Source organism: Bombus pascuorum, chromosome 13 (genome assembly GCF_905332965.1).
Source record: "Bombus pascuorum chromosome 13, iyBomPasc1.1, whole genome shotgun sequence".
NCBI classification, from domain to species: domain Eukaryota; kingdom Metazoa; phylum Arthropoda; class Insecta; order Hymenoptera; family Apidae; genus Bombus; species Bombus pascuorum.
In genome coordinates this window covers 1,527,744-1,547,703 of record NC_083500.1, presented here as the reverse complement: position 1 = coordinate 1,547,703, position 19,960 = coordinate 1,527,744, and the positions used below count along the sequence as shown (strand labels likewise).

At 28.1% G+C, this 19,960-nt stretch overlaps 5 protein-coding genes across 10 annotated transcripts in view; 2 read left to right on the top strand and 3 right to left on the bottom strand.

Annotated features, from left to right (window-relative positions):
* The window catches only part of LOC132913464 (zwei Ig domain protein zig-8), a 739,765-nt gene that overhangs the window by 478,779 nt on the left and 241,026 nt on the right, over positions 1 to 19,960 (top strand). The gene's annotated exons all lie outside the window — the stretch shown is intronic.
* Positions 67 to 5,035, bottom strand: LOC132913458 (ethanolamine-phosphate cytidylyltransferase). Of its 2 annotated transcripts, none has more exons than XM_060971840.1 (6): positions 4,853 to 5,034; positions 4,315 to 4,452; positions 3,939 to 4,118; positions 3,421 to 3,847; positions 3,112 to 3,332; positions 67 to 2,131 (listed from the first exon to the last, which is right to left on the bottom strand). In XM_060971840.1, the coding sequence occupies exons 1-6, from the start codon at positions 4,894 to 4,896 to the stop codon at positions 2,035 to 2,037; spliced, it is 1,107 nt and encodes a 368-aa protein (XP_060827823.1). In that variant the 5' UTR covers positions 4,897 to 5,034; the 3' UTR covers positions 67 to 2,034. The 2 variants fall into 2 exon arrangements, with proteins under 2 accessions (XP_060827823.1, XP_060827824.1); XM_060971841.1 differs by having other exon boundaries at positions 2,012 to 2,144; positions 4,853 to 5,035.
* LOC132913431 (uncharacterized) lies at positions 6,011 to 12,042 on the bottom strand. 2 transcript variants are annotated; one of them, XM_060971784.1, is made up of 6 exons: positions 11,781 to 12,042; positions 10,077 to 11,290; positions 9,949 to 10,008; positions 7,974 to 8,204; positions 7,733 to 7,888; positions 6,011 to 7,617 (listed from the first exon to the last, which is right to left on the bottom strand). In XM_060971784.1, exons 1-6 carry the CDS (start codon positions 11,786 to 11,788, stop codon positions 7,454 to 7,456), a joined length of 1,833 nt encoding a protein of 610 aa, XP_060827767.1. In that variant the 5' UTR covers positions 11,789 to 12,042; the 3' UTR covers positions 6,011 to 7,453. The 2 variants fall into 2 exon arrangements, with proteins under 2 accessions (XP_060827767.1, XP_060827766.1); XM_060971783.1 differs by having other exon boundaries at positions 7,700 to 7,888; positions 11,781 to 12,037.
* Positions 12,738 to 17,344, bottom strand: LOC132913756 (uncharacterized). Of its 3 annotated transcripts, XM_060972289.1 has the most exons (8): positions 17,036 to 17,339; positions 16,273 to 16,530; positions 16,146 to 16,198; positions 15,961 to 16,046; positions 15,517 to 15,797; positions 14,942 to 15,435; positions 13,409 to 13,651; positions 12,738 to 13,333 (listed from the first exon to the last, which is right to left on the bottom strand). In XM_060972289.1, coding segments are annotated over exons 1-8 (1,719 nt in total). In that variant the 5' UTR covers positions 17,038 to 17,339; the 3' UTR covers positions 12,738 to 13,031. The 3 variants fall into 3 exon arrangements, with proteins under 3 accessions (XP_060828272.1, XP_060828271.1, XP_060828273.1); XM_060972288.1 differs by having other exon boundaries at positions 15,961 to 16,198; positions 17,036 to 17,338; XM_060972290.1 differs by lacking the exons at positions 12,738 to 13,333; positions 13,409 to 13,651 and adding an exon at positions 14,323 to 14,543 and having other exon boundaries at positions 15,961 to 16,198; positions 17,036 to 17,344.
* On the top strand, positions 17,713 to 19,936 carry LOC132913444 (RNA-binding region-containing protein 3). 2 transcript variants are annotated; one of them, XM_060971806.1, is made up of 6 exons: positions 17,713 to 17,855; positions 18,100 to 18,579; positions 18,677 to 18,821; positions 18,921 to 19,349; positions 19,457 to 19,607; positions 19,688 to 19,936. In XM_060971806.1, the coding sequence occupies exons 1-6, from the start codon at positions 17,835 to 17,837 to the stop codon at positions 19,845 to 19,847; spliced, it is 1,386 nt and encodes a 461-aa protein (XP_060827789.1). In that variant the 5' UTR covers positions 17,713 to 17,834; the 3' UTR covers positions 19,848 to 19,936. The 2 variants fall into 2 exon arrangements, with proteins under 2 accessions (XP_060827789.1, XP_060827788.1); XM_060971805.1 differs by having other exon boundaries at positions 18,900 to 19,349.

The window sequence follows — 19,960 nt, the reverse complement described above, 5'->3', positions numbered from 1 at the left end:
TTTCTTAATTGGTCGAATAAACGAATAGGTATAGAAATATTACAAAATATTTACTGTATTAATATGATCGCATATAAGTTATTTATTGCAAAATAAAACATCACTACATCTTTATGCATGTCACACTTTTAGGAATATTAAATTATTGATAGAAATTAAATCGATCGCTCCATTTCGTAATATTTTATAGCATGTCATTCTATTACATGTTTATGAATATAACATTACCGAGGGATTGGTAATGATGTGCAATAGCGCGTATATAAATTAGGATACAAGGGCGGACTAGGACTTGAATTTTTATTGTAGAAATAAAAACATGGGACCTCTTGTGTTCTTATCTAATACGCATTTACATTCGTACAGTAAATATATGTGTGTAACTCAATTAGCGAGCGGGGCGTCAGTTGCATGCCTGATTAGACAAGAACAGAAAGGTCCTATGCAGAGTTCTCTTTCAATTCCCACATCGCATCCACTTTCGCGCTAACATACGACTCGCGTATTCTATCTTTATATCTCTATAAATTTTACTGGGAGATTACAATTCTACATAGAACGGATCCAAGTCCGTAAAACCTCTAAACCCTACTGCCTGACCGGGAATTTTCCCAAACCTCCCAATAGCCAGTCCGCCCCTGTAGATACAATTTATAACAATCAACTTTACTTAAATAAAGTAAAGCATATAAGAAAAAAAATTCTACATCAAATAGATTTCAGTCTACAGATAATAAGAGCGTAATATGAGCAAAATAAAAACGTAGAACAGATTGCCTACTTTGTATCACGATCAAAATGTATCTTTGGTTAATATTTAGTTTCAAGTAAAAATAATGTAACATGATTATGTTACAAAATGTGGCACTTACGATTTATTTTACAATTTTAACATTTGTTTATAAATGTACATTTTCCTTGTACAATGCATTGTTAATTCGTATTAATTAAATACACATGTATTTGATAATAATGAATACAAATATTATTTCTTGTATACACAATAAATCTACAAATACTGCACAATTAAATATCGTAAAAAAAATATCGATTGCAAATGCACAAAATTACAGTACATTTCATAGAACAATAATACTATAATAAACAATTTATTTAAATAATTATGTTACTATTATCTTTAATTATTATAATATTGTGTGTTTATGTGCTATGAAGAATATATATAGCTATCTTTCCTTCCAAATAATTATGCAAAATTATTATAGTCATACTCCAACTATATTCTAAGTTATAAGAAAAAATATTTAATGTAAAAACAGATTTAAAAATAATCATAACATTCCACAAATCAATCGTTTAAGAGTTAATAAGATAGATTTAACAATTTACACTTATAAATTTATTTACTATTTCCACTTTATGTGCTATAAAAAAAGAATCCAATTATAAACTAGATTTAACTAAGTGACTATGAAATTAAAAATATACATGTTTTGGTTGTAAAATGTTTATAAAATCATTTTCTTAAATTTTTAATTTCATATAGATTAATTATAATAATAAAATAGTACATATATTGTCAAAAAAATAAACAATGCCTCAAATATGATGATAAAATCTCTGTAAAAAAATACATAAAATATATAAGTAAAATCTAACATTGTAAAAGTTTCATTTTTATATAATATTCACACCATGATACATAATCAAAAGCTTATTAATAATGTCCTAGTACCAAGTTTTAATACCAGATTTATATATATGTGTGCATATTTAGACTTAGCATGTAACATAAAATAAGCTTCTCTAAACCTTCCTAATTAGAAATATTTAAGTTTACAAATATTCACAATTTTTTGCATACCTTTATCGTTGTATTTGTTTTTGTCGTTGAGTTGTTGGAAAAAAAAATTGTCTATAATATGTTAATACCTTAAATATTTAGCATGGTTATAAATATTTAAACCACACATATTTTCAAATAGAATTAAATAATTTAAATATTAGTGTGATATATTTACAAATATGTTCCATAAAATATAATTATCATACACTTTGAGTGTATAGAATAAATTATTCAGTCCTTTCTTTTTTCTGAGACTTTATAAAGGCTTCATAAGCTGCTTGTTCTTTTTTTTCCTTCTTTAAATTCCTATTTTCAAATTCCAATCTGCAATTAAGCACTATATCAAAACATCGTGAGTCTGTCTTAAAACGTTGGGATATGCAAATATGTTTTACAATCTTAATTATGATAAAATAAATAAATTATAAACTTCTTTATAAAGAATTACACACACTTATTGTACTACTATTATTGTACATACTAATTGTACACACTTACACAAACTACACGTAAATAGAAATATAAGATGAATCCATGAAATGTTTGATAGCATAAACTTGCATATCCCATTATAAAAGCATGAATAGATGAATGATATAAAATTTCAAAATAAAGTAAGGAAAAAGATGTTTATTTCAAGCTGAATGAGGAATGGCAAAATGCAAAATGGCAAGATTCAACATATAAACAGTTGTTCAAATTTTTAATTATTATATGTAGTTCATATGACCTAGGAAGACAAAATATTGCATACAGTACATCTTTTTGGTGGAATTATTTAGTAATAATAATCTTGAGTAATCTTGAATAATATTGAGTATCGACTATATTTATATTATAAAAAAAATATTATATGAAATAAAAATATTTCTATATCTTTTATTTAATGAAGTATGATAATTTAAAATGCTCATTAAAGTTGCACAATCATTATTAGATGTATTTAATATTTTTCAATTAAGTGATAATTTTAAAAAACAATTACATTTAAGTTTAATATAAGTGTAAATATTTTGTAATATTAAAATATAATATTAAAATTAAAAATTATTTTCAACATTTATTATTACTTATTTTCATTTCTTCTAAAACAGCACAATTAACTTCAAAATTTTATTTCTGCTTAGTTTTAATTTTGTATCTTAAAGTAACAATGTGTTAATATTTAATATATTAGATTTACGCACATTATATGTAATTTTAATTTGGAATCTAACAGTAATCTTTGTAATAATTTATAAATTATTTTTAGTCATTCATCCACTTAAAGCAGTTAAAACTTATATCATTTAAAGATAACGTACCTGTGAAGAATTATGCGTTCAACAATTTTCTCTGTAGTCATGTCATTACCACTATCCAATAATTTAAATTTATTCTGTCTTTTAGGTTCAGTATATGGATCTGAACCATCCTCAGAAGGCATGATAGGAGTCTGACCATGACAAACAATAGCTACATCAAAATGTTCCATAAGATCTTTAGTAACTTCATATGGAGCCCCAATTACTACTTCATTAACATACTATATGTAAATCAAATAATAGACTTTAAATATACTGTAGCTCGACTGGTATTTTATAAGATATTTGAAATAATATTTTATTTCTTACTTTGCATGCCAGCACACTAAGTACTCTTTCATGAAGATTCATAATTGGATGATTACCATATTTGTATCTATTAACCACTGGATCTGTATGAAGTCCAACTATAAGATAATCACCTTCTTTTTTTGCAACTTCTAGGAAATCTAAATGACCAACATGAAAAAGATCAAATGCTCCTGCTACATAAACTATTTTATCTCCAGGTTGTGGACTTTTCCCATCACTGAATTGGATAATTTTTTGTGTAGTAGGTAAGAATTGTGAACAACCTGTCCATGGACTTCGAGCTGTTCTATCTTGACCCATGCTTTTACTAGGTTCTCTATCAACACTATATTCACTATCTCCTTGTTTAAAATGTTGCCGTGTCATTAACAGCATTCGGCCTACTAGATCAGTTGTTGATACACCAGCTGTTCTTTGAACTTCCCTGTAATAATTATATTTGCTTATATTTTATTTATTCCTAACTTTTATTATTATTAATATAACTCTCTTATATTAATTTATTTTATATATACCTATAACGACCTGCTGCTTTGACCAAATGATACGTGTCTACACCATCCGCTGTCATTGTGATATCATCACCATGAACACAAAAATCACAATTGTATTTGTCTAATGTTTCTAAAGTCGTAACATAAGGTGCTCCTTCAACTACCTCATCTACCCACTTGATACCACGAACCATTTTGTACCTAATATAAATATATTTAATTACAGAACAACCATAAATTAATTTGCTTTAATGCTAAAAGTATAATAATTTGCTTGTGATATTACTTGTACAATATTAATTATTTTTTATATATTTATACATAATTAACAAAAAATGCTATAAAAGTTATTTAAAATTCAAAGTAATTCAATTGTTTTATTTGAATAAAGACATACCTTTCTTGTTCCATAAATACTGGTGGTCCCTTATGCTTAGTAATTTCTTCATCTGTATGTACACCCACAACTAGATAATCACCTAATGCCTTCGCTTGACGCAAAGAATTCGCGTGGCCAAAATGCACCATGTCATAGCTGTGTTGAAAAAATAATCATTTGAAAAAGATATCTGTACATTTATAACGAAATGTACAGGTGAAAAGTTTAAATGTATTTGTTTGATAGCGGAATTCGCATAGTTTAATACAATAAATGTTTTATAAATTGTCTCATACATAATACGTTAAAACGTAAAAAAGAATGAAAACAGCAACTATAACAGTGTCACAGATATGAACTACTCAAAATTATCACTGTAATTTCTGTTATACGTATAATTTTCTATCACTGTATACATATAATTGTGTCATCCGTATCAAAACTTTATTGATCGACATCCTATTATCAAAAAGTCATAGTCATACACCAATTGTGGACAACAAGCACGTAAAATTTAAATTAAGTATAGGACAAATATAATTTAATAAGAACTTACCATCCATCACACCACACCCTTACTTCCTTGCGATTTTCTGTCATAATGAATGAAATTGATATTTATAATACAAAATAGAAAAATTCTTTTGCTCAATAAATAATAACCGGTAACTACAAAGCACACTACACGAAATCTTGGAGTGCACTGCGCTGACTGCGCGTATTGCCGACTCACGCGTCATATACTTTTCATCAATTCATCCCCACTTCGATTATCATTAATATATATATGTGTATAATACTCTATCGGTAGTAGACGATATATATGTATAAATATATATATCTTGAATATATCTCATAAATCATCGAAATTGAAAAAATAAAATTTTTATGTTCTTTTATTATTGTAATTAATTTTTGAGAATTTTCTGATGAACATATGTCTGATTCATTCATCGATAACACTTTTATTTCACTCTCGCCTTCGAGCCTCCAATAATTTATAAGTACATACTTAAGACAGGAATCTACCGGAAAATTAAGATACACTTCCTAACTATGGTACACTATACTAAATTTAAAAATATTTGTTCCAATATGTACAGAATTGTATCCATCAAAATTAAAACATAGCACGCCTTAGGAAACATTTTAGTCTTTGATGTAAATGGTTCTGTATATATGTGTTGAAGCAAATATTTTTTAATTTAATACAATGTACCATAATTCAGCTTAGTTTACCGGTGGATTTTTTACTTTAAGCGAAAAAGCTGAAAAGATAACTGGCAATTTCCACGCACCTATCTCCCTTATTAGCATACACAACTCGGTTCCAACATGCGTCTATTATCGAGGTAATACTGTTGCTTATCAGTTGTAAATATTTCAAAATTTAATAATTGGAGTTGTTCGTAAGGTTTTTTACAATGTAGATTTTGTATAATATATTGGAATGATACCCATGTATTAAATATATAAAGTGATTTACAATTAAGTAATGTGGGCCGAAACAACTTATTTTATGTTACAGATTTTTAAATATTTCTTAATTTCGTAAAAAGATCTACCTATATTCCTATAAATTCTATAAATTACGTAATTTGAAATTGACACATTTTTCCTATTTCACAAATTTAATGTTCCAATTAGACATAAACTGGAATAGAAATACACTAATTATGGAACAATAGCATAATGACATAATATAATATTACAATGAGAATGGAATACTTCATTATTTATTAGACAACATTGTACAATATAAAAATATTACGACAATTTCAGATCTACAAAATTTACTGTATTGATAAGACATGAATATTTTGTTTTGGGAATTCTGACCTAATGATTCTTTAATTTATTCAGCTAACATCAAAAAATATATTCACGCAACATCATAGAACACTAAAATATACAGATTAATATATTATACGCTAAATACTATAAAGAATGACTAATGATATTACAGTGTAAATTCTATTATCGTAAAAGTAATCAAACAGGCACACATAATCGGCAGTTGTGTAACTCTATCGCAAAAGTGTAACTGTACAAGATTGTATTGGAATGAATCAATAAACTCTGACCTGATCACATGATTTCTGATAAATGCCACAATGTCACTCAATAAGAAAGATATCTTTTCGTGGAACAGATAAAACTGATTACTCGCAATGTCATATATTATCGTAATATTTTACCATAAGCGATGAAATAATAAATAAAAAATATTGTTCCAATGAATAAAAACTCTAGTTATTTTTTAACAAAATTTGTATATAGAATATAGTAAATTGATTGTGACATTGTTCCAAGATAATATGAGTTCCTAATTTAGTATCTTTGAATCTAATACAAAATTTAATGAATACAATTTACTTTCCAAATAAGGAAAGCTGTGATGAAATTTTATATAGAATTATCAAAATACTTTATACTTATATTATTTTATTAAATGTCTAATACTACACTGCATAGGATTTTATATCCTCTTAAGTAGAATACAATTCAATGTACTGGACGTTTGAAATAATACAGATGATCCATGCATTTACGACTTATACCGATACATTTGCAAAAAACACATCTTTGTAAACTAAGCAACTCTAACATAAATAGTCAGCGTAAATTAAGTATATTGTTCTGAAATAATTTTTTTCATTTCTTACTATTTTTCTTAAAACTCTCATATTTTAAAGAATATTATTTGTCAATATTTTGTATTCAATTTTATAAACATTTCTTTTTACTTTTGTTTCATGTACCAAATACATTAGGACTTTCAAATAATTAATTTAAGTTGTACGTGAAATATATAGTCGTATTTGCAAGTATCACATGTCAGAAATCATTAGTAACGTTCTATCTAACATTACATTTGCATATACACTTTTTATCTTTTTTCATTTTTTTTTTTTTTTTTTTTTTTTTTAAGAATGATTATGAATGTCCTTAAATTGTCGTAACCTAGCTTGCTAATACATTCAATCATATTACTTTATCCGGTCATAATATCACGTGCATTTTACTCTACTTTGTATTTAACCATTGCGAGAAGCACGTTACATAAAAAAACCTGTTCTATAGAACATTTTTTAGTTTGTTTACATTTCTTTACTATATTACATAAAACATTCATTCAATATGAATTATTTTGTAATTAATAGCCATTTTGTTGTCTATAATTACTGCCACCTCCACCTCCTCCTCCACTGCCTCCATATCCACCATTTTGACTATAACCGCTGGAACCACCACCAGACCCTCCTCCATAATTATTTTGAGAAAATGCTTTACTATTATAGTTGCCTCCTCCAACACCACCTACATAGACATAGATTATTTAATAATGTATATTAAAAAAGTAAACTAGAAAATTGGATAGAACTCTAGATAGAACTCTTACAATTTTTATTTGACGTTATACTGCTATTATTACCATTCCACTTATTTCCTCGATCTCCACCACCATTAGAACGATCAAATCTGCCACCTCTCTCTCCGTCGCGACCGCCACGCGAACCACGGGAAGTGCCGCCACGGCCCCCAGAACCACGTCCTCCACCACCTCCACTACGTCCCCCATAACGACCTCCTATAATAAAAAACGTAAAACAGTGATATTAAACGCAAAATTAATTACTTCAAAGAAATATGCATACTTTTATAAATATACATACTTTTATAAATGCCTGGATTCCTCGATAATTCATATAATTTGGGATTTACAACTTGTTTTGCTTCTTCTAAAACTTGAATTAAGTCACTAGCCTTGTGTGCGTTACCAGGAGTGAAAAATGCGTATGCAGTTCCCGTACGCTGTGAACGTCCTGTACGACCAATCCGGTGTACATAGTCTTCAGAATTGGATGGATAATCCAAATTTATCACAAACTTAACATCTTCCACATCTATATAACATTAAAAGTTATAATCATCAAAAACGAAAATTACTTGTGTCTTTGTGGTTCAATTAACTTACAAAGCGAATTAATTAAAGCATTAGTAGACATGTTATGTGCAATACAAATGGAATTAAACAGTATTTTTTTGTATACAAAATTTGATGAGATAAAACATTTTATATTAGAAATATTTATTCATCATTATTCATCACTAACTCCTCAGTCCTTAATTCCACTTATAATTTTCACATGAAATACACAAATGAGTTGACCACAAAGAGCAAATTTTTATATTATTTACCTGTGGTTGCCAAAAGCTGGAAACGTAAATACATTTTTGGAAATGTAGAGGAATCAGAGCTCAGATGGTTCTCATGGAATTCTCACTTTATGCGTTAGCGAGCTGTATATTTACTCTTAGTAACTTCACACCCTTCTCTCCCGCACCAAAGTATGGATCTGTGCTGGTCTTTCAAAATTTGGTCCTTGCGCATTGCTTCCGTGAGGTTGGAACATTGGATGAGCACCATGTGCATTCTCCGATCAACCCCACACGCATTCCATTGTATGAGTAACACCAACATTTATTTTGCACTGTCGGGAGTTCACAAACTTTCTTTTGTACTAATGCATATTTTTAACAATTTGTAAATCGAATATAGATTATAAATTTAAACTAAATTTACTTTTTTTTAATTTAGTGGAAGTATAATTTAACAAACAGTGCAAAACAAAGTAATGCCGTTTCCTACCCTTCTAATCTAAGAACATAAATGGTACAACATCTATCCTGTCTAGTAGTCCTTGTTTGCTAGATACCCTAACTCTATGATTTCCATACTTTGGACCGTCGCAGGTACAGAGTGAGAGTGTGTTTTTTCAAGTGGCACGGTGAGCCGAGGCACAGCGTTAGGTTAGCTTGTTGCGCGGGGACAGACCAGCAGTCACGCCCCATTCAATTATATATTCCAAAGCAAGCTCTCCAGAGTTCTTATCATTGATAAAACTCCGTCGCATGTGCCTCTGAAAACACATAGAACAGCACGTTAATACCAGACTGACAAGACTTTTCTCAATCAGAGCAAAATTTAAAAACATGAATCTTCTATCGTCTTACCTGTTTACCTACACTAATTTTAATGCTGAAATATTTTGACTTACTTTTAATTCCAATATTGATAATAATAATAATGTAGAGCTATAATCAGGAAACAAATTATGATGTTCCTAAGAACATAACTCATGTCTTAAATTAATATTAAAATATTCATTTATTAAAATTAATAAAACTTTATTAAAAAAATATTATGTTATAAAATTTATAGAATATTATTAGAGACTAAAAGTATGTCAAAATCCACCTAAATTGTAATAAAACTAAAATTACAGAGTATCCCTTCAGTATTGTTGTGCTGAAAAGACGAAAATAATAGCATTAACTTTCTGTTTGTGATTTTATAATATACCATTAAGTTCCCTAAATAATGAGTTAATGGAAATCAATTAAAATATCCTAAACGAAATAGGAAAGAGACTTGAATCAGTAATTGTATTAATTGATAGTTCTCTTCTTGAACCTCTGTATTTTTTAAACAATTTCCATTCACACCAAGAAAGGACTAATGTCAATCAGTCTGGCACATGCCGTTATCCGTTGCCACATCACAATTATACAACTCTCACAAATGTGAAATAACCATCGCAGCCTGACCCTTACATCATACCCACTTGCGTGTAAACAGATTCTTACCTAATCCTCTTGCTGCAACGTCTGTAGCTACTAGAATGGCAGATCTGCTATTCCGGAACTCTGAAATAAATTCTCTAGTATTGGACAGAATATGTTTATATACATAGAATTTTACAGTTAACACTTACGATTTAATACATAATCTCTTTCTTGTTGGCTTTTATCTCCATGGATGCCAATTGCTTGCCATCCATACCTATTAATTGCACGTGTTATATCATCTACTTTTCTCTTTGTTTCAACGAAAATAATAGTTTTATTCTCTGGTTCATTTGATATTTCTTCTAAAAGTTTCATAAGTTTACCCTCTTTTTCATATTCTTCGCATACATCAACAATTTGAAGGATATTATGATTAGCAGCTAATTGTAGAGAACCAATATTAATTTGTATATAGTCAGTTAAAAATTCTTCTGCAAGATTGCGAACTTCCTTTGGCCATGTTGCTGACCACATAAGAGTTTGTCGATCAGGTCGGATTTGTTCTACAATTTTTCTAATTTGTGGCTCAAAACCCATGTCAAGCATTCTGTCAGCTTCATCAAGTACTAAGTATGTGCATCTACGTAAATTTGTTGTACCACGTTCTAGAAAGTCAATAAGTCGTCCAGGTGTTGCTATGCAAATTTCAACACCTCGTTCAAGATCACGAGCTTGAGGGCCTTTTGGAGCTCCACCAAAGATACATGTATTTCTTACTTGTGACGAGACACCAAAATCTGATGCAACTTGTTGAATTTGCTGTGCAAGTTCTCTTGTTGGTGCTAAAATCAAAGCTATAGGACCATCATTTCTATTTAATCTTGGTTGATGATTTATATGTACTATTGCTGGTAAAATATATGCTAATGTTTTCCCAGATCCAGTTTGAGCAATTCCAACCATATCACGTCCAGATAAAGCAATAGGCCACCCTTGTGCCTGAATTGCAGTTGGTTCTCCAAAACCTTGTCTACGAATTTCATTTAACACATAGTCTGGAAATCCACCTTCCTCAAAAAATATATTTGGCCCTGGCACATTTGTTCCTTTTACAGTAATTTCTTTATCTGAACGATAAGATTCAACTAAATGTGAACTTCGAGTTGTAACATTAGGATGAGGTTGATAGAAATCTTTCCTAAATGGTGGTAATGTACTCATATCCCATCTTGGTTTTCGGAGTCGTTCTCCAGGTTGCCGGTTTTTAAAATTATTGTTTCCAAAACTACTATCTCTATTGGAATTACTACCAAATCTCCCACTTCCACTACTTCCATCTCGACCACTAAAACGACCTCCTCCCCGTACTCCTCCTCCTCCTCCTCCTCTTCTATCACTACGTTCACGATCACGATAAGCCCTTAAACATAAAGTAATTTATATGTATTAACTAAATGTGAATACAGTACACAGTTTATATACATAGATATAATTATGTGAACAGTTGAAAGTGATATTATAAAAAAATATTTTGTTTTCTAATATATCGAACATTATTTATAACATAAGAATATGTACTTAATACTATTTTAATCGTATGAAGTAAATTCAATTTTAATAATATAGCTTAAACACGTGCTGTGAATTTGTGAGATTATAATTATAAAATCAAGATTCACATATTTCATACTTATAAAAACAAATTATTAATATTAAAACTTTCCTTTAATAACTAATATGTTACAAATAAGTTTAAAAGCCATACATATATTAAGTATGAGCGCAAAAATTTCTTTAATATAAGAACAATATGGAGTAAAGCAGTCAATCATAGACATCAAATGTCAATAAGAAATTTACAGGAAATAGGTATTTTTAAGTAATGATAATAGAAATTTCATATAACTTACATTCTCATAAAGATACTTATTACGTCAAATTCGGAATTACGGTGATTTTCCTTAATAGAAACACGTACCACTAACAAGAACCAAGCAAAAGTACGTTCTACTTTCTACTACGCGTTCTCGTTATACGATTCGAAGAGGATCTGTGAAACAAATATCATGGCGTCGTATTGTATCAGGAAATACCTCCATTTTACTTTCAATTTTATCATTTTATATATATTAATACTTCTATCATTTAAACATACTTTAACTGTGTACAAAATATTTTATTTCCTTTTTTCAACTATTAAAGTTTAAATATTAAGTATAAATATTTTATGAAATATAATTGCATAAAATACCGGAAATAATAGTATCGAGCAGGGAAAAATACATTAAAATAAAATATCGGATTGATAAGCAAACTATCAACTTACTAATGTCTTTTGTTTTTATAGCTTATAGGTAAGAACAACTCAGTTAATTTTGTTAAAAAGGATAATTTTATTAATATAACTCGAAACAAACACACACACGCGCGCGCGCGCGCACACACACACACACACAACATAAAAATATAACAAAATACATTTAGTTATAATTCTTTAATGGGAAATTTTAGCACTTATATAACTTGTTTGATATATTCACGCAGTGAAATAAACTTAATTTATTTTATACATGTATCGAAATTTATTCAATAAAATTTTATCATCATAAATGAAGATTAATATATATATTTGTGAAAAATATTAAGTTTTAAGTTTTTTGTAATTATATTTAATGAACATCATTGTATTAAATTATATTTAATAAACATCATTTAACATTCTATATGTATATGATATGTATAACACAATATAACAAGCTAATCTCATTTAAATATTATTTTTCACAAAGCTTCCTTAATTAAAATATTTTTTACTTTAACACAAAATATTATTAACACAAAATATAGTATAGTTATAAATTATATAATAAAAACATAATATATATTTTTAACCTGAAATGTTTTTTAAAACATTTTGTATAATGAAATCTAGTTTTTAACTTTTAAAATAATACATACATATTTAACAAACATTATTTTTACCATTACTATCTTTTTATTTTTTTCTTTATCATGTATATAAAATACATGATATTTTTTGGTTCTGTTTCATATTTTCTGTATTCTTTATTTTATTTATCTTAAGATTAACACAAATGTAACTATACTGTTATTAACATACTTTGATAGTAAAATTTGTTTGTAATATAGTAAATGTATTTTTAGTATGTTGTTCCTCTATATTGATAAGTACTTCCATAATTATCTCCTCCCCCATAACTTGGTGCTAAATTGCTTTGCCCATAAGTTCTCTGTGTATACCCATACCCTGTATTCGGATTAGTTGAATTACTTTGTCTCATATTATTATAGCTATTGTAGTCCGAATTTGAATAATTGTTTGAAGTAGATTGATAAGAATTTCCACCACGACCTCTTCCTCTCGTAGAACCACCTCTTCCTCTGGTATCAGTATTACCTCGTCTAGCATTACTTCTGTCATTGCTCATAAATCGTTTGCCACCTTTCACAAAAAATACAAAATAAATGAATTATGACATTTATTTAAGCTTCACATGAAAACAATTTAAACACATACTTCTGCTTCCATAACTTCCTGATTTAGCTAATTCTGCCATTTCAGTAAGTCGTGGATTTATATTTTGTCCTGCTTCTCTTAATACCTCTATTAAATCTCCTGCATGTTTCATGTTATGAGTTGTAAAGAATGCATAAGCGGTACCAGTTTGTCTCCTTCGTCCAGTACGACCAATTCTATGTATGTAATCTTCTGACGATGATGGATAATCAAAGTTTATTACATATTTAACATCATCCACATCTGTGAAAAAATATTTTACAAAATATAAGAATTTTCCTAATATTTATACTTATATGTATATTGTTTGTAATAATCATCACCCCATTTGTTGAGTGTGTTAAGTTCACAGAATGATCTTCAAACTTGCAAAAGTAATTATATAGAATGCTTGAGATGAAATATATAAAATGGTTTCGAATATATTAAATTATTATAAAATTTTTAAAAGTTTTTAACTTTTATTGAGATGGAACAATATCCCCCAATTTTCACTTAAATATATTTGTCTATAAGTCAGGTTTGAAAACCACCCACCTTTTAGTTGGAAATTCCATTTCAAAATCAGCAAAAACAGCCCCATTTACTTTTAAATGTAGGGCTATTCAGTCATGTATGATGGCCTAGAGATTAGACAGACACAGCGGTAGTGTCTGGTTTGGGATAAAGGCAGCATTTTAATGTTTAAGCCTGAATGCATTGACCTTTTTAGATTTTAAATAATAATTTTAACAATTAGAGGCACTAGAAAACGCTTGAGAATTGTTTGACATACTATAACGGCAAATCAATAGACAAAGATAAAAAAATAAATATAATATATACTACTTACATATATATGGTAAAACAGAATTTTTTTTTTTAATGTATGATTACTTTATAATAATTGTATTATAAACATTTTCGATGTAATCATTATTATTATTATATCATAAAATTAAAATCTGTATTAAATTTTTAAATTTAAATTCAAAAATATATAATACTATATAAGAATTTAAAAATTGAAAACACAGGCGTATGTTTAATATTTTGATATTGTTATTGATATAATACAAGCAAAGAAAAATAAAACATTCACTGTGTCTGCCCAATACTGGCAGTACACTGCGTTCACTTAGGGTACTCTGTGCCTCTGAAAAAGAAAAGCAGACAGTCTTAGTGGTAGCTTGTGTGCATTTCTTTAGAACCCTTCATATAAATTTTATTATTGAAAAAATATGTTTATTTAAATATTTATACATATAAGTAACCCTATATATGTTATTAATGATAAAAAAAATACAAACCTGCTTAAAATATAAATCATATCATAAAGTATAAAAATAAAGTTAAAATAGAGTTTAATCTGTGTATTGTAAGGGCTCTGCTATCAAAAAATTTCAATAAATCACACATTGCTACATACATAGCTGTCCACTGGTCTTATTAATAACGCATCTGGCTAATCCAATAAGTGTTGCCAATTCCCATATTCACCCGATATTCTTGACTGTGTAAATAATCTAAGTACTATGAAGAAGTAACGCATACCTAAGCCTCTAGCAGCTACGTCTGTTGCAACTAAAATAGGAGCTCTTCCACTTTTAAATTCCTGTAATACATGATCTCTTTCTTGCTGATTTTTATCGCCATGAATACTCAATGCTTGCCATCCATCTCGCCTGATATTTCTTGTAATATCATCCACTTTTCGTTTTGTTTCAACAAAAATTATTGTTTTATTTTCTTTTTCATTTCCAATTTCTTGAAGTAGTCTATATAATTTTAAATCTTTTTCAAACTCCTGGCAAACATCCACAATTTGAATAATATTATGATTAGCTGATAAAGTCAGAGAACCAATATTAAGATGTGTATAGTCAGTCAGAAAGTCCTCAGCTAATGCACGAACTTCTTTAGGCCATGTAGCTGACCACATCAAAACCTGTCTATCAGGTCGAATTTGTTCAATTATCTTTCTTATTTGAGGTTCAAAACCCATATCCAACATTCTATCAGCTTCATCTAATACTAAATATGTGCATCTAAAATAATGCATATTCAATATCATATATATTGAAAATATTTTAATTGTACATAATTTTAGTTAAAAATAATAGTTATACCTGCGTAAATTTGTAGTCCCTCTTTCCAGGAAATCAATAAGTCTACCTGGTGTAGCAATACATATTTCAACACCTCTTTCTAAATCATGTGCTTGTGGTCCTTTAGGTGCACCACCAAAGATACAGGTATTTCTTACACCTGCTGCTTCTCCAAAACAATTAGCTACTTCCTGAATTTGTTGGGCTAATTCTCTTGTAGGAGCTAAGATTAAAGCAATTGGACCATCTCCATTACCAAGACGTGGTTGATGTATGATATGTACAATTGCTGGTAAAACATACTGAAATAAAAATATTTTAAAAGTTTATCAATTCATATAAACTCATTAAAACTTATTTTTATATACATGTATTATGTGCATATTTTAACTCTTAATAAAAAAAAAAAAAAACGTCTTTACATTTCTACAAGTTAAAAATTAATGTATCTCTAATTTGGCTCACTCCTAGCGTTTTTCCAGAGCCAGTTTGTGCAATAGCAACTAAATCTCTGCCACTAAGTGCAATAGGCCATCCTTGTGCTTGAATTGCTGTAGGCTGAGAGTATCCCTGTTTATGTATTTCATCCAATACATAAGGTGGAAAGTTACCTTCCTCAAAATATTGAATAGGATTAGGTATATTGTCACCTTTTATAGTTATTTCTGCATTTTCTCTGAACTGGCATACTTCTTCTTTTGACCTGGTGTAAAGTATTGTATTGAAATTTATATTGTAGTTAAAAAGAATAATAAAGAGTGGATAAAAGGTTTTTACCTGCTTCTTACTGTAGGATGTTCAATATAAAAATCTTTACGCAAAGGTTCTAAAGATCTCACATCCCAATTGATTTTTCTAAGAGTTCCTCCAGGTTGTTTGTTTTTTACAATACCTCTGATATTATTAGTAGTGCCTCTACCACGTATACCGCATATATTAATGCTATTACCACGAATACTATCACTACCTCCTTTATTATTACCTCTGCCACTACCACCTCTGCGGGCTCTATTGTGATCTCTGTCTCGATTAAACCTGGATACATAATCTATTTTAATTTATAATCAGTTTATTATTATATTATAGGATACAAATTTATTAGATATATTATATGAATTTCATATAAATTTAATATTCGTTATAGTAACTGAAATATTTTAATGACTTGTTTGTTTATTTAGAGATATGTATATATTCCGTAATAAATGTATTTTTTTCATATAAGTATGTACTTTTCCAATAAAATTATGAGAGTAATATAAAAATTATATTTTATTTTAATAACTACTTTAATTAACGATCTATTGTAGATGTACGATAATATAGACACCTATATAGAGATATGTTAAAATATACAATCATTTTTTATCATAAATTTTGATTATTGATTACCATTATCTGCAATACGATTTGGCGCTACATACTTGGTAACTACGATAAAATAAATAATTAAATGCCTATACTCTTAATTACATCCATGGAAATTTGAATACAAATGTTTATTATGTAACTTTCAATTAGGTTGTCAAGTCGTACTTACATTTGGAAATTGGAATATCCTTAAATATAACGAGCAACAGATTATTCTGCTTTGCGGTCACTTTCGCGAACGCCAATCGATACTTTAGTAGAAGCGAATATTAGGAACAGTCAATAATCCTAGTTGAAAAATTGTATTAAGCTTAGCGCAAGCTATGAAGTCTCTTGACGGTGAAAATGCAATTGATATACTACGAATAAAATATAATCGTTGTCTTTAAACTTGCCGGTATATTCGGCGGATCAAATTGACAAGTGAACTTCCGAAAGTAGTTCCGTATAAACTGTTTCCATGACAGCATTCGCGTAGTAGTACATAGAGAACGGATGAATTAAAACAAAAAAATATAAAATAGAATAGAATACTTATAGAACAGTTAGAAGAAATATCAAATATAAAATAAACGTAAGCAGAAATCTTCTTTTCGCGAAACTTACATTTAATTTAAAAGCTTTGTAACTAACTTTTTAAATATATTTATAGTTTATTATATAATTAATTGATAAATCTGGTTTTTGATCTTTATTACGTTCTTGTGGTAACAATAAAATTGACAAAAACTTTAGTTTAAGTAAAATTTCTAGAAACTGTAAGTAGGAGCAAATAAAATTGTCAAAATTGAATATGCCGCGGTCTTATTAATTAATATATCTTAAGAAGATGTCGCTGGACTTTAGCCTCCAGGTTCATAATTTCCTTTCTGATGATGTGTATACTCCATACAAATTCTTTATGTTTACGATCTGCAGTATAATCATAAATATAGTTTGACACTATTTGATAATTTTTTAAATTTAGGATGTCATCTGAAATAGCACATGTAATTTAATATTTATATACATATGACTGAGAAATTATAAATAGAAAAGAAAATTTTATTAAGTTTATATTATAAATTATATCACGAATACTTAACCTGTCATAATCTGATATTTACTTAGATTCATTGTATTTTTAGTTTTCATTTTATTTTTCAAATTTTATATGGAATTCAGAAATAGGTTTTTAAATATATTAATAAAAATATTTATTATTAAATATATTAACAAAATTATTTCTTTTAGGCCTCAGATACACTTAGAATTCTTCATTTGCCACCAGAACTTTCTGATGAACGACGTAATGAATTATTCAAAAAATATGGTGCTACTAAAACCCGAACTTTGAGGTTTTCTAAAAAGTACACTATAACTTTTGCAAAATTTCAATCTCAAGAAATAGCCACACAAGCATTGTTACGTTTACATCAATTAAATGTCAAAGGACAATATTTAACAGTTGAATTTGCTAAAAAGTCTATGTCAATAGAAAAAACAGAAAATAATGTTGATAATGACAAACTAATAAAAGAAGAAAGTAAGAAGGAATCCATAAACAGATCTAACTTTCAAACATTTCTACAGAAACTAAATAGTTGGACTATGAACCAAGTTTTTACTCAGCCACCTCCACCAAATATACAATATAAATATTCAGCACCAACAAAAGGCACTTTAATAAGAATAGCCATACAATTATTAAAAGAACCAGTGTTTTATACTCAGGTGAAGAAATTAAAATATAATATAAAAGTATAATTTAATATACTATATTCTTTATTTATTTATATTCTTCATTTATTCTTTATTTATGTTTACATAGGTTTTACATTTGATGAATAGGATGAATTTACCACCTCCTTTTGAAGAGTTAGAAGCAGAATTTCCAGCACTTAAGGAAGCTTATGATATAGAAAAGTATAATGATATTTTTATAAAAGAAAGTTTATATACTAAAGAAAACGAAGGTAATGAAACTATATTTTCTTTTCTTCTTATGTTCTTTTTTTAAGTTATATATATATTTAGTATATAATATACAATAGATATTTTCAATGAGGAAATAGAAGAAGAGGAATCGGAAATAGAGTCAAATGAGGAAGATAATGCAAAACATATGGAAATTATACCTGTAAAAAGAAAACGTCTGCAACATAAAAAACGTTTAAAAATTCCAAAATTTATTAATCCAAATAAACAAATAACATCTTCAATTTCTACACAAAAAGTTGTAAAACCAGCAGATATGTTTGAGCCAGTACAACGTGGTGAAACAAAAAATCTTAAAATTGAACTGAAAATGGTGGATAAACTCTTAGATGCTTCAAATAAAGAGGAAAATACTGATTCTAACAATGCTGCAGATGGTGGCTTTGGTTTAATGTTTCCACTTTCTAAACCCCTTGATCTTGCTGAAAATAGCAAAAATACTAAGGGTGTTGAGCAAGAAGTAATTACATCTAATCAATTAGCAAATAACAGAATTTCGGCTAATGGTAAGAATTATTATATTCTCAATAAAACATTGTATTCTTCTAAATATAACAAAACAATCAAAGAAAGAACATGTTGTTTTTTTTTCATTATATTTTATTCATTATAGATCAAAGATTACTTCCTGTTTTTAAAAATTACCATCCTGGAAAACCATCAAATCGCTTATATATAAAGAATCTTACAAAGCAAGTTGAAGAGAAGGATCTACATTTTATTTACCGGAAATATATAGTACCTGAATTAAAAACAGAATTTGAGTAAGCATTAAATAAGAAACAATTTGCTTGTTATATAATTTAATAACAATTGTTTCTAATAATAATATATTTTGTTTTAGGTATGATGTAAGACTTATGCAAGAAGGTAGAATGAAGGGTCAAGCATTTATCACATTGCAAAATGTAGAACAAGCACAGTTAGCTCTTAATGAAACAAATGGTTTTATTGTAAAAGATAAGCCAATGGTTGTACAGTTCGCTAAAATATCAAAAAGTTAATAAGAATTTTGTTTAATATGTTATATGTATTATATTATTTATAGTCAATACTAATTTTAATAAAGACAAATTTTTTACATGCCTAGTAATTTTATGTTACGATAATTAATATG

What these genes read in the sequence shown, in the direction of transcription:
- LOC132913458 (XM_060971840.1), bottom strand. Translation starts at nt 4,896, where the DNA reads ATGACAGAAAATCGCAAGGAAGTAAGGGTGTGGTGTGATGGATG. An exon ending in AGGGTGTGGTGTGATGGATG is followed by an intron (nt 4,453 to 4,852) that starts GTAAGTTCTTAT and finishes TTTTCAACACAG; the next exon opens with CTATGACATGGTGCATTTTG. An exon ending in GAACGCATAATTCTTCACAG is followed by an intron (nt 2,132 to 3,111) that starts GTACGTTATCTT and finishes GCTTAATTGCAG; the next exon opens with ATTGGAATTTGAAAATAGGA.
- LOC132913431 (XM_060971783.1), bottom strand. An exon ending in AAGAGATTATGTATTAAATC is followed by an intron (nt 10,009 to 10,076) that starts GTAAGTGTTAAC and finishes AATTTATTTCAG; the next exon opens with AGTTCCGGAATAGCAGATCT. An exon ending in CGTTGCAGCAAGAGGATTAG is followed by an intron (nt 8,205 to 9,948) that starts GTAAGAATCTGT and finishes AATGTTATATAG; the next exon opens with ATGTGGAAGATGTTAAGTTT.
- LOC132913756 (XM_060972288.1), bottom strand. An exon ending in GCTCTGGAAAAACGCTAGGA is followed by an intron (nt 15,798 to 15,960) that starts GTGAGCCAAATT and finishes TTTTTATTTCAG; the next exon opens with TATGTTTTACCAGCAATTGT. An exon ending in AGGAAGTTATGGAAGCAGAA is followed by an intron (nt 13,334 to 13,408) that starts GTATGTGTTTAA and finishes TTTTTGTGAAAG; the next exon opens with GTGGCAAACGATTTATGAGC.
- LOC132913444 (XM_060971805.1), top strand. Translation starts at nt 17,835, where the DNA reads ATGTCATCTGAAATAGCACAT. An exon ending in ATATACTAAAGAAAACGAAG is followed by an intron (nt 18,822 to 18,899) that starts GTAATGAAACTA and finishes AATATACAATAG; the next exon opens with ATATTTTCAATGAGGAAATA. An exon ending in GAATTAAAAACAGAATTTGA is followed by an intron (nt 19,608 to 19,687) that starts GTAAGCATTAAA and finishes ATTTTGTTTTAG; the next exon opens with GTATGATGTAAGACTTATGC.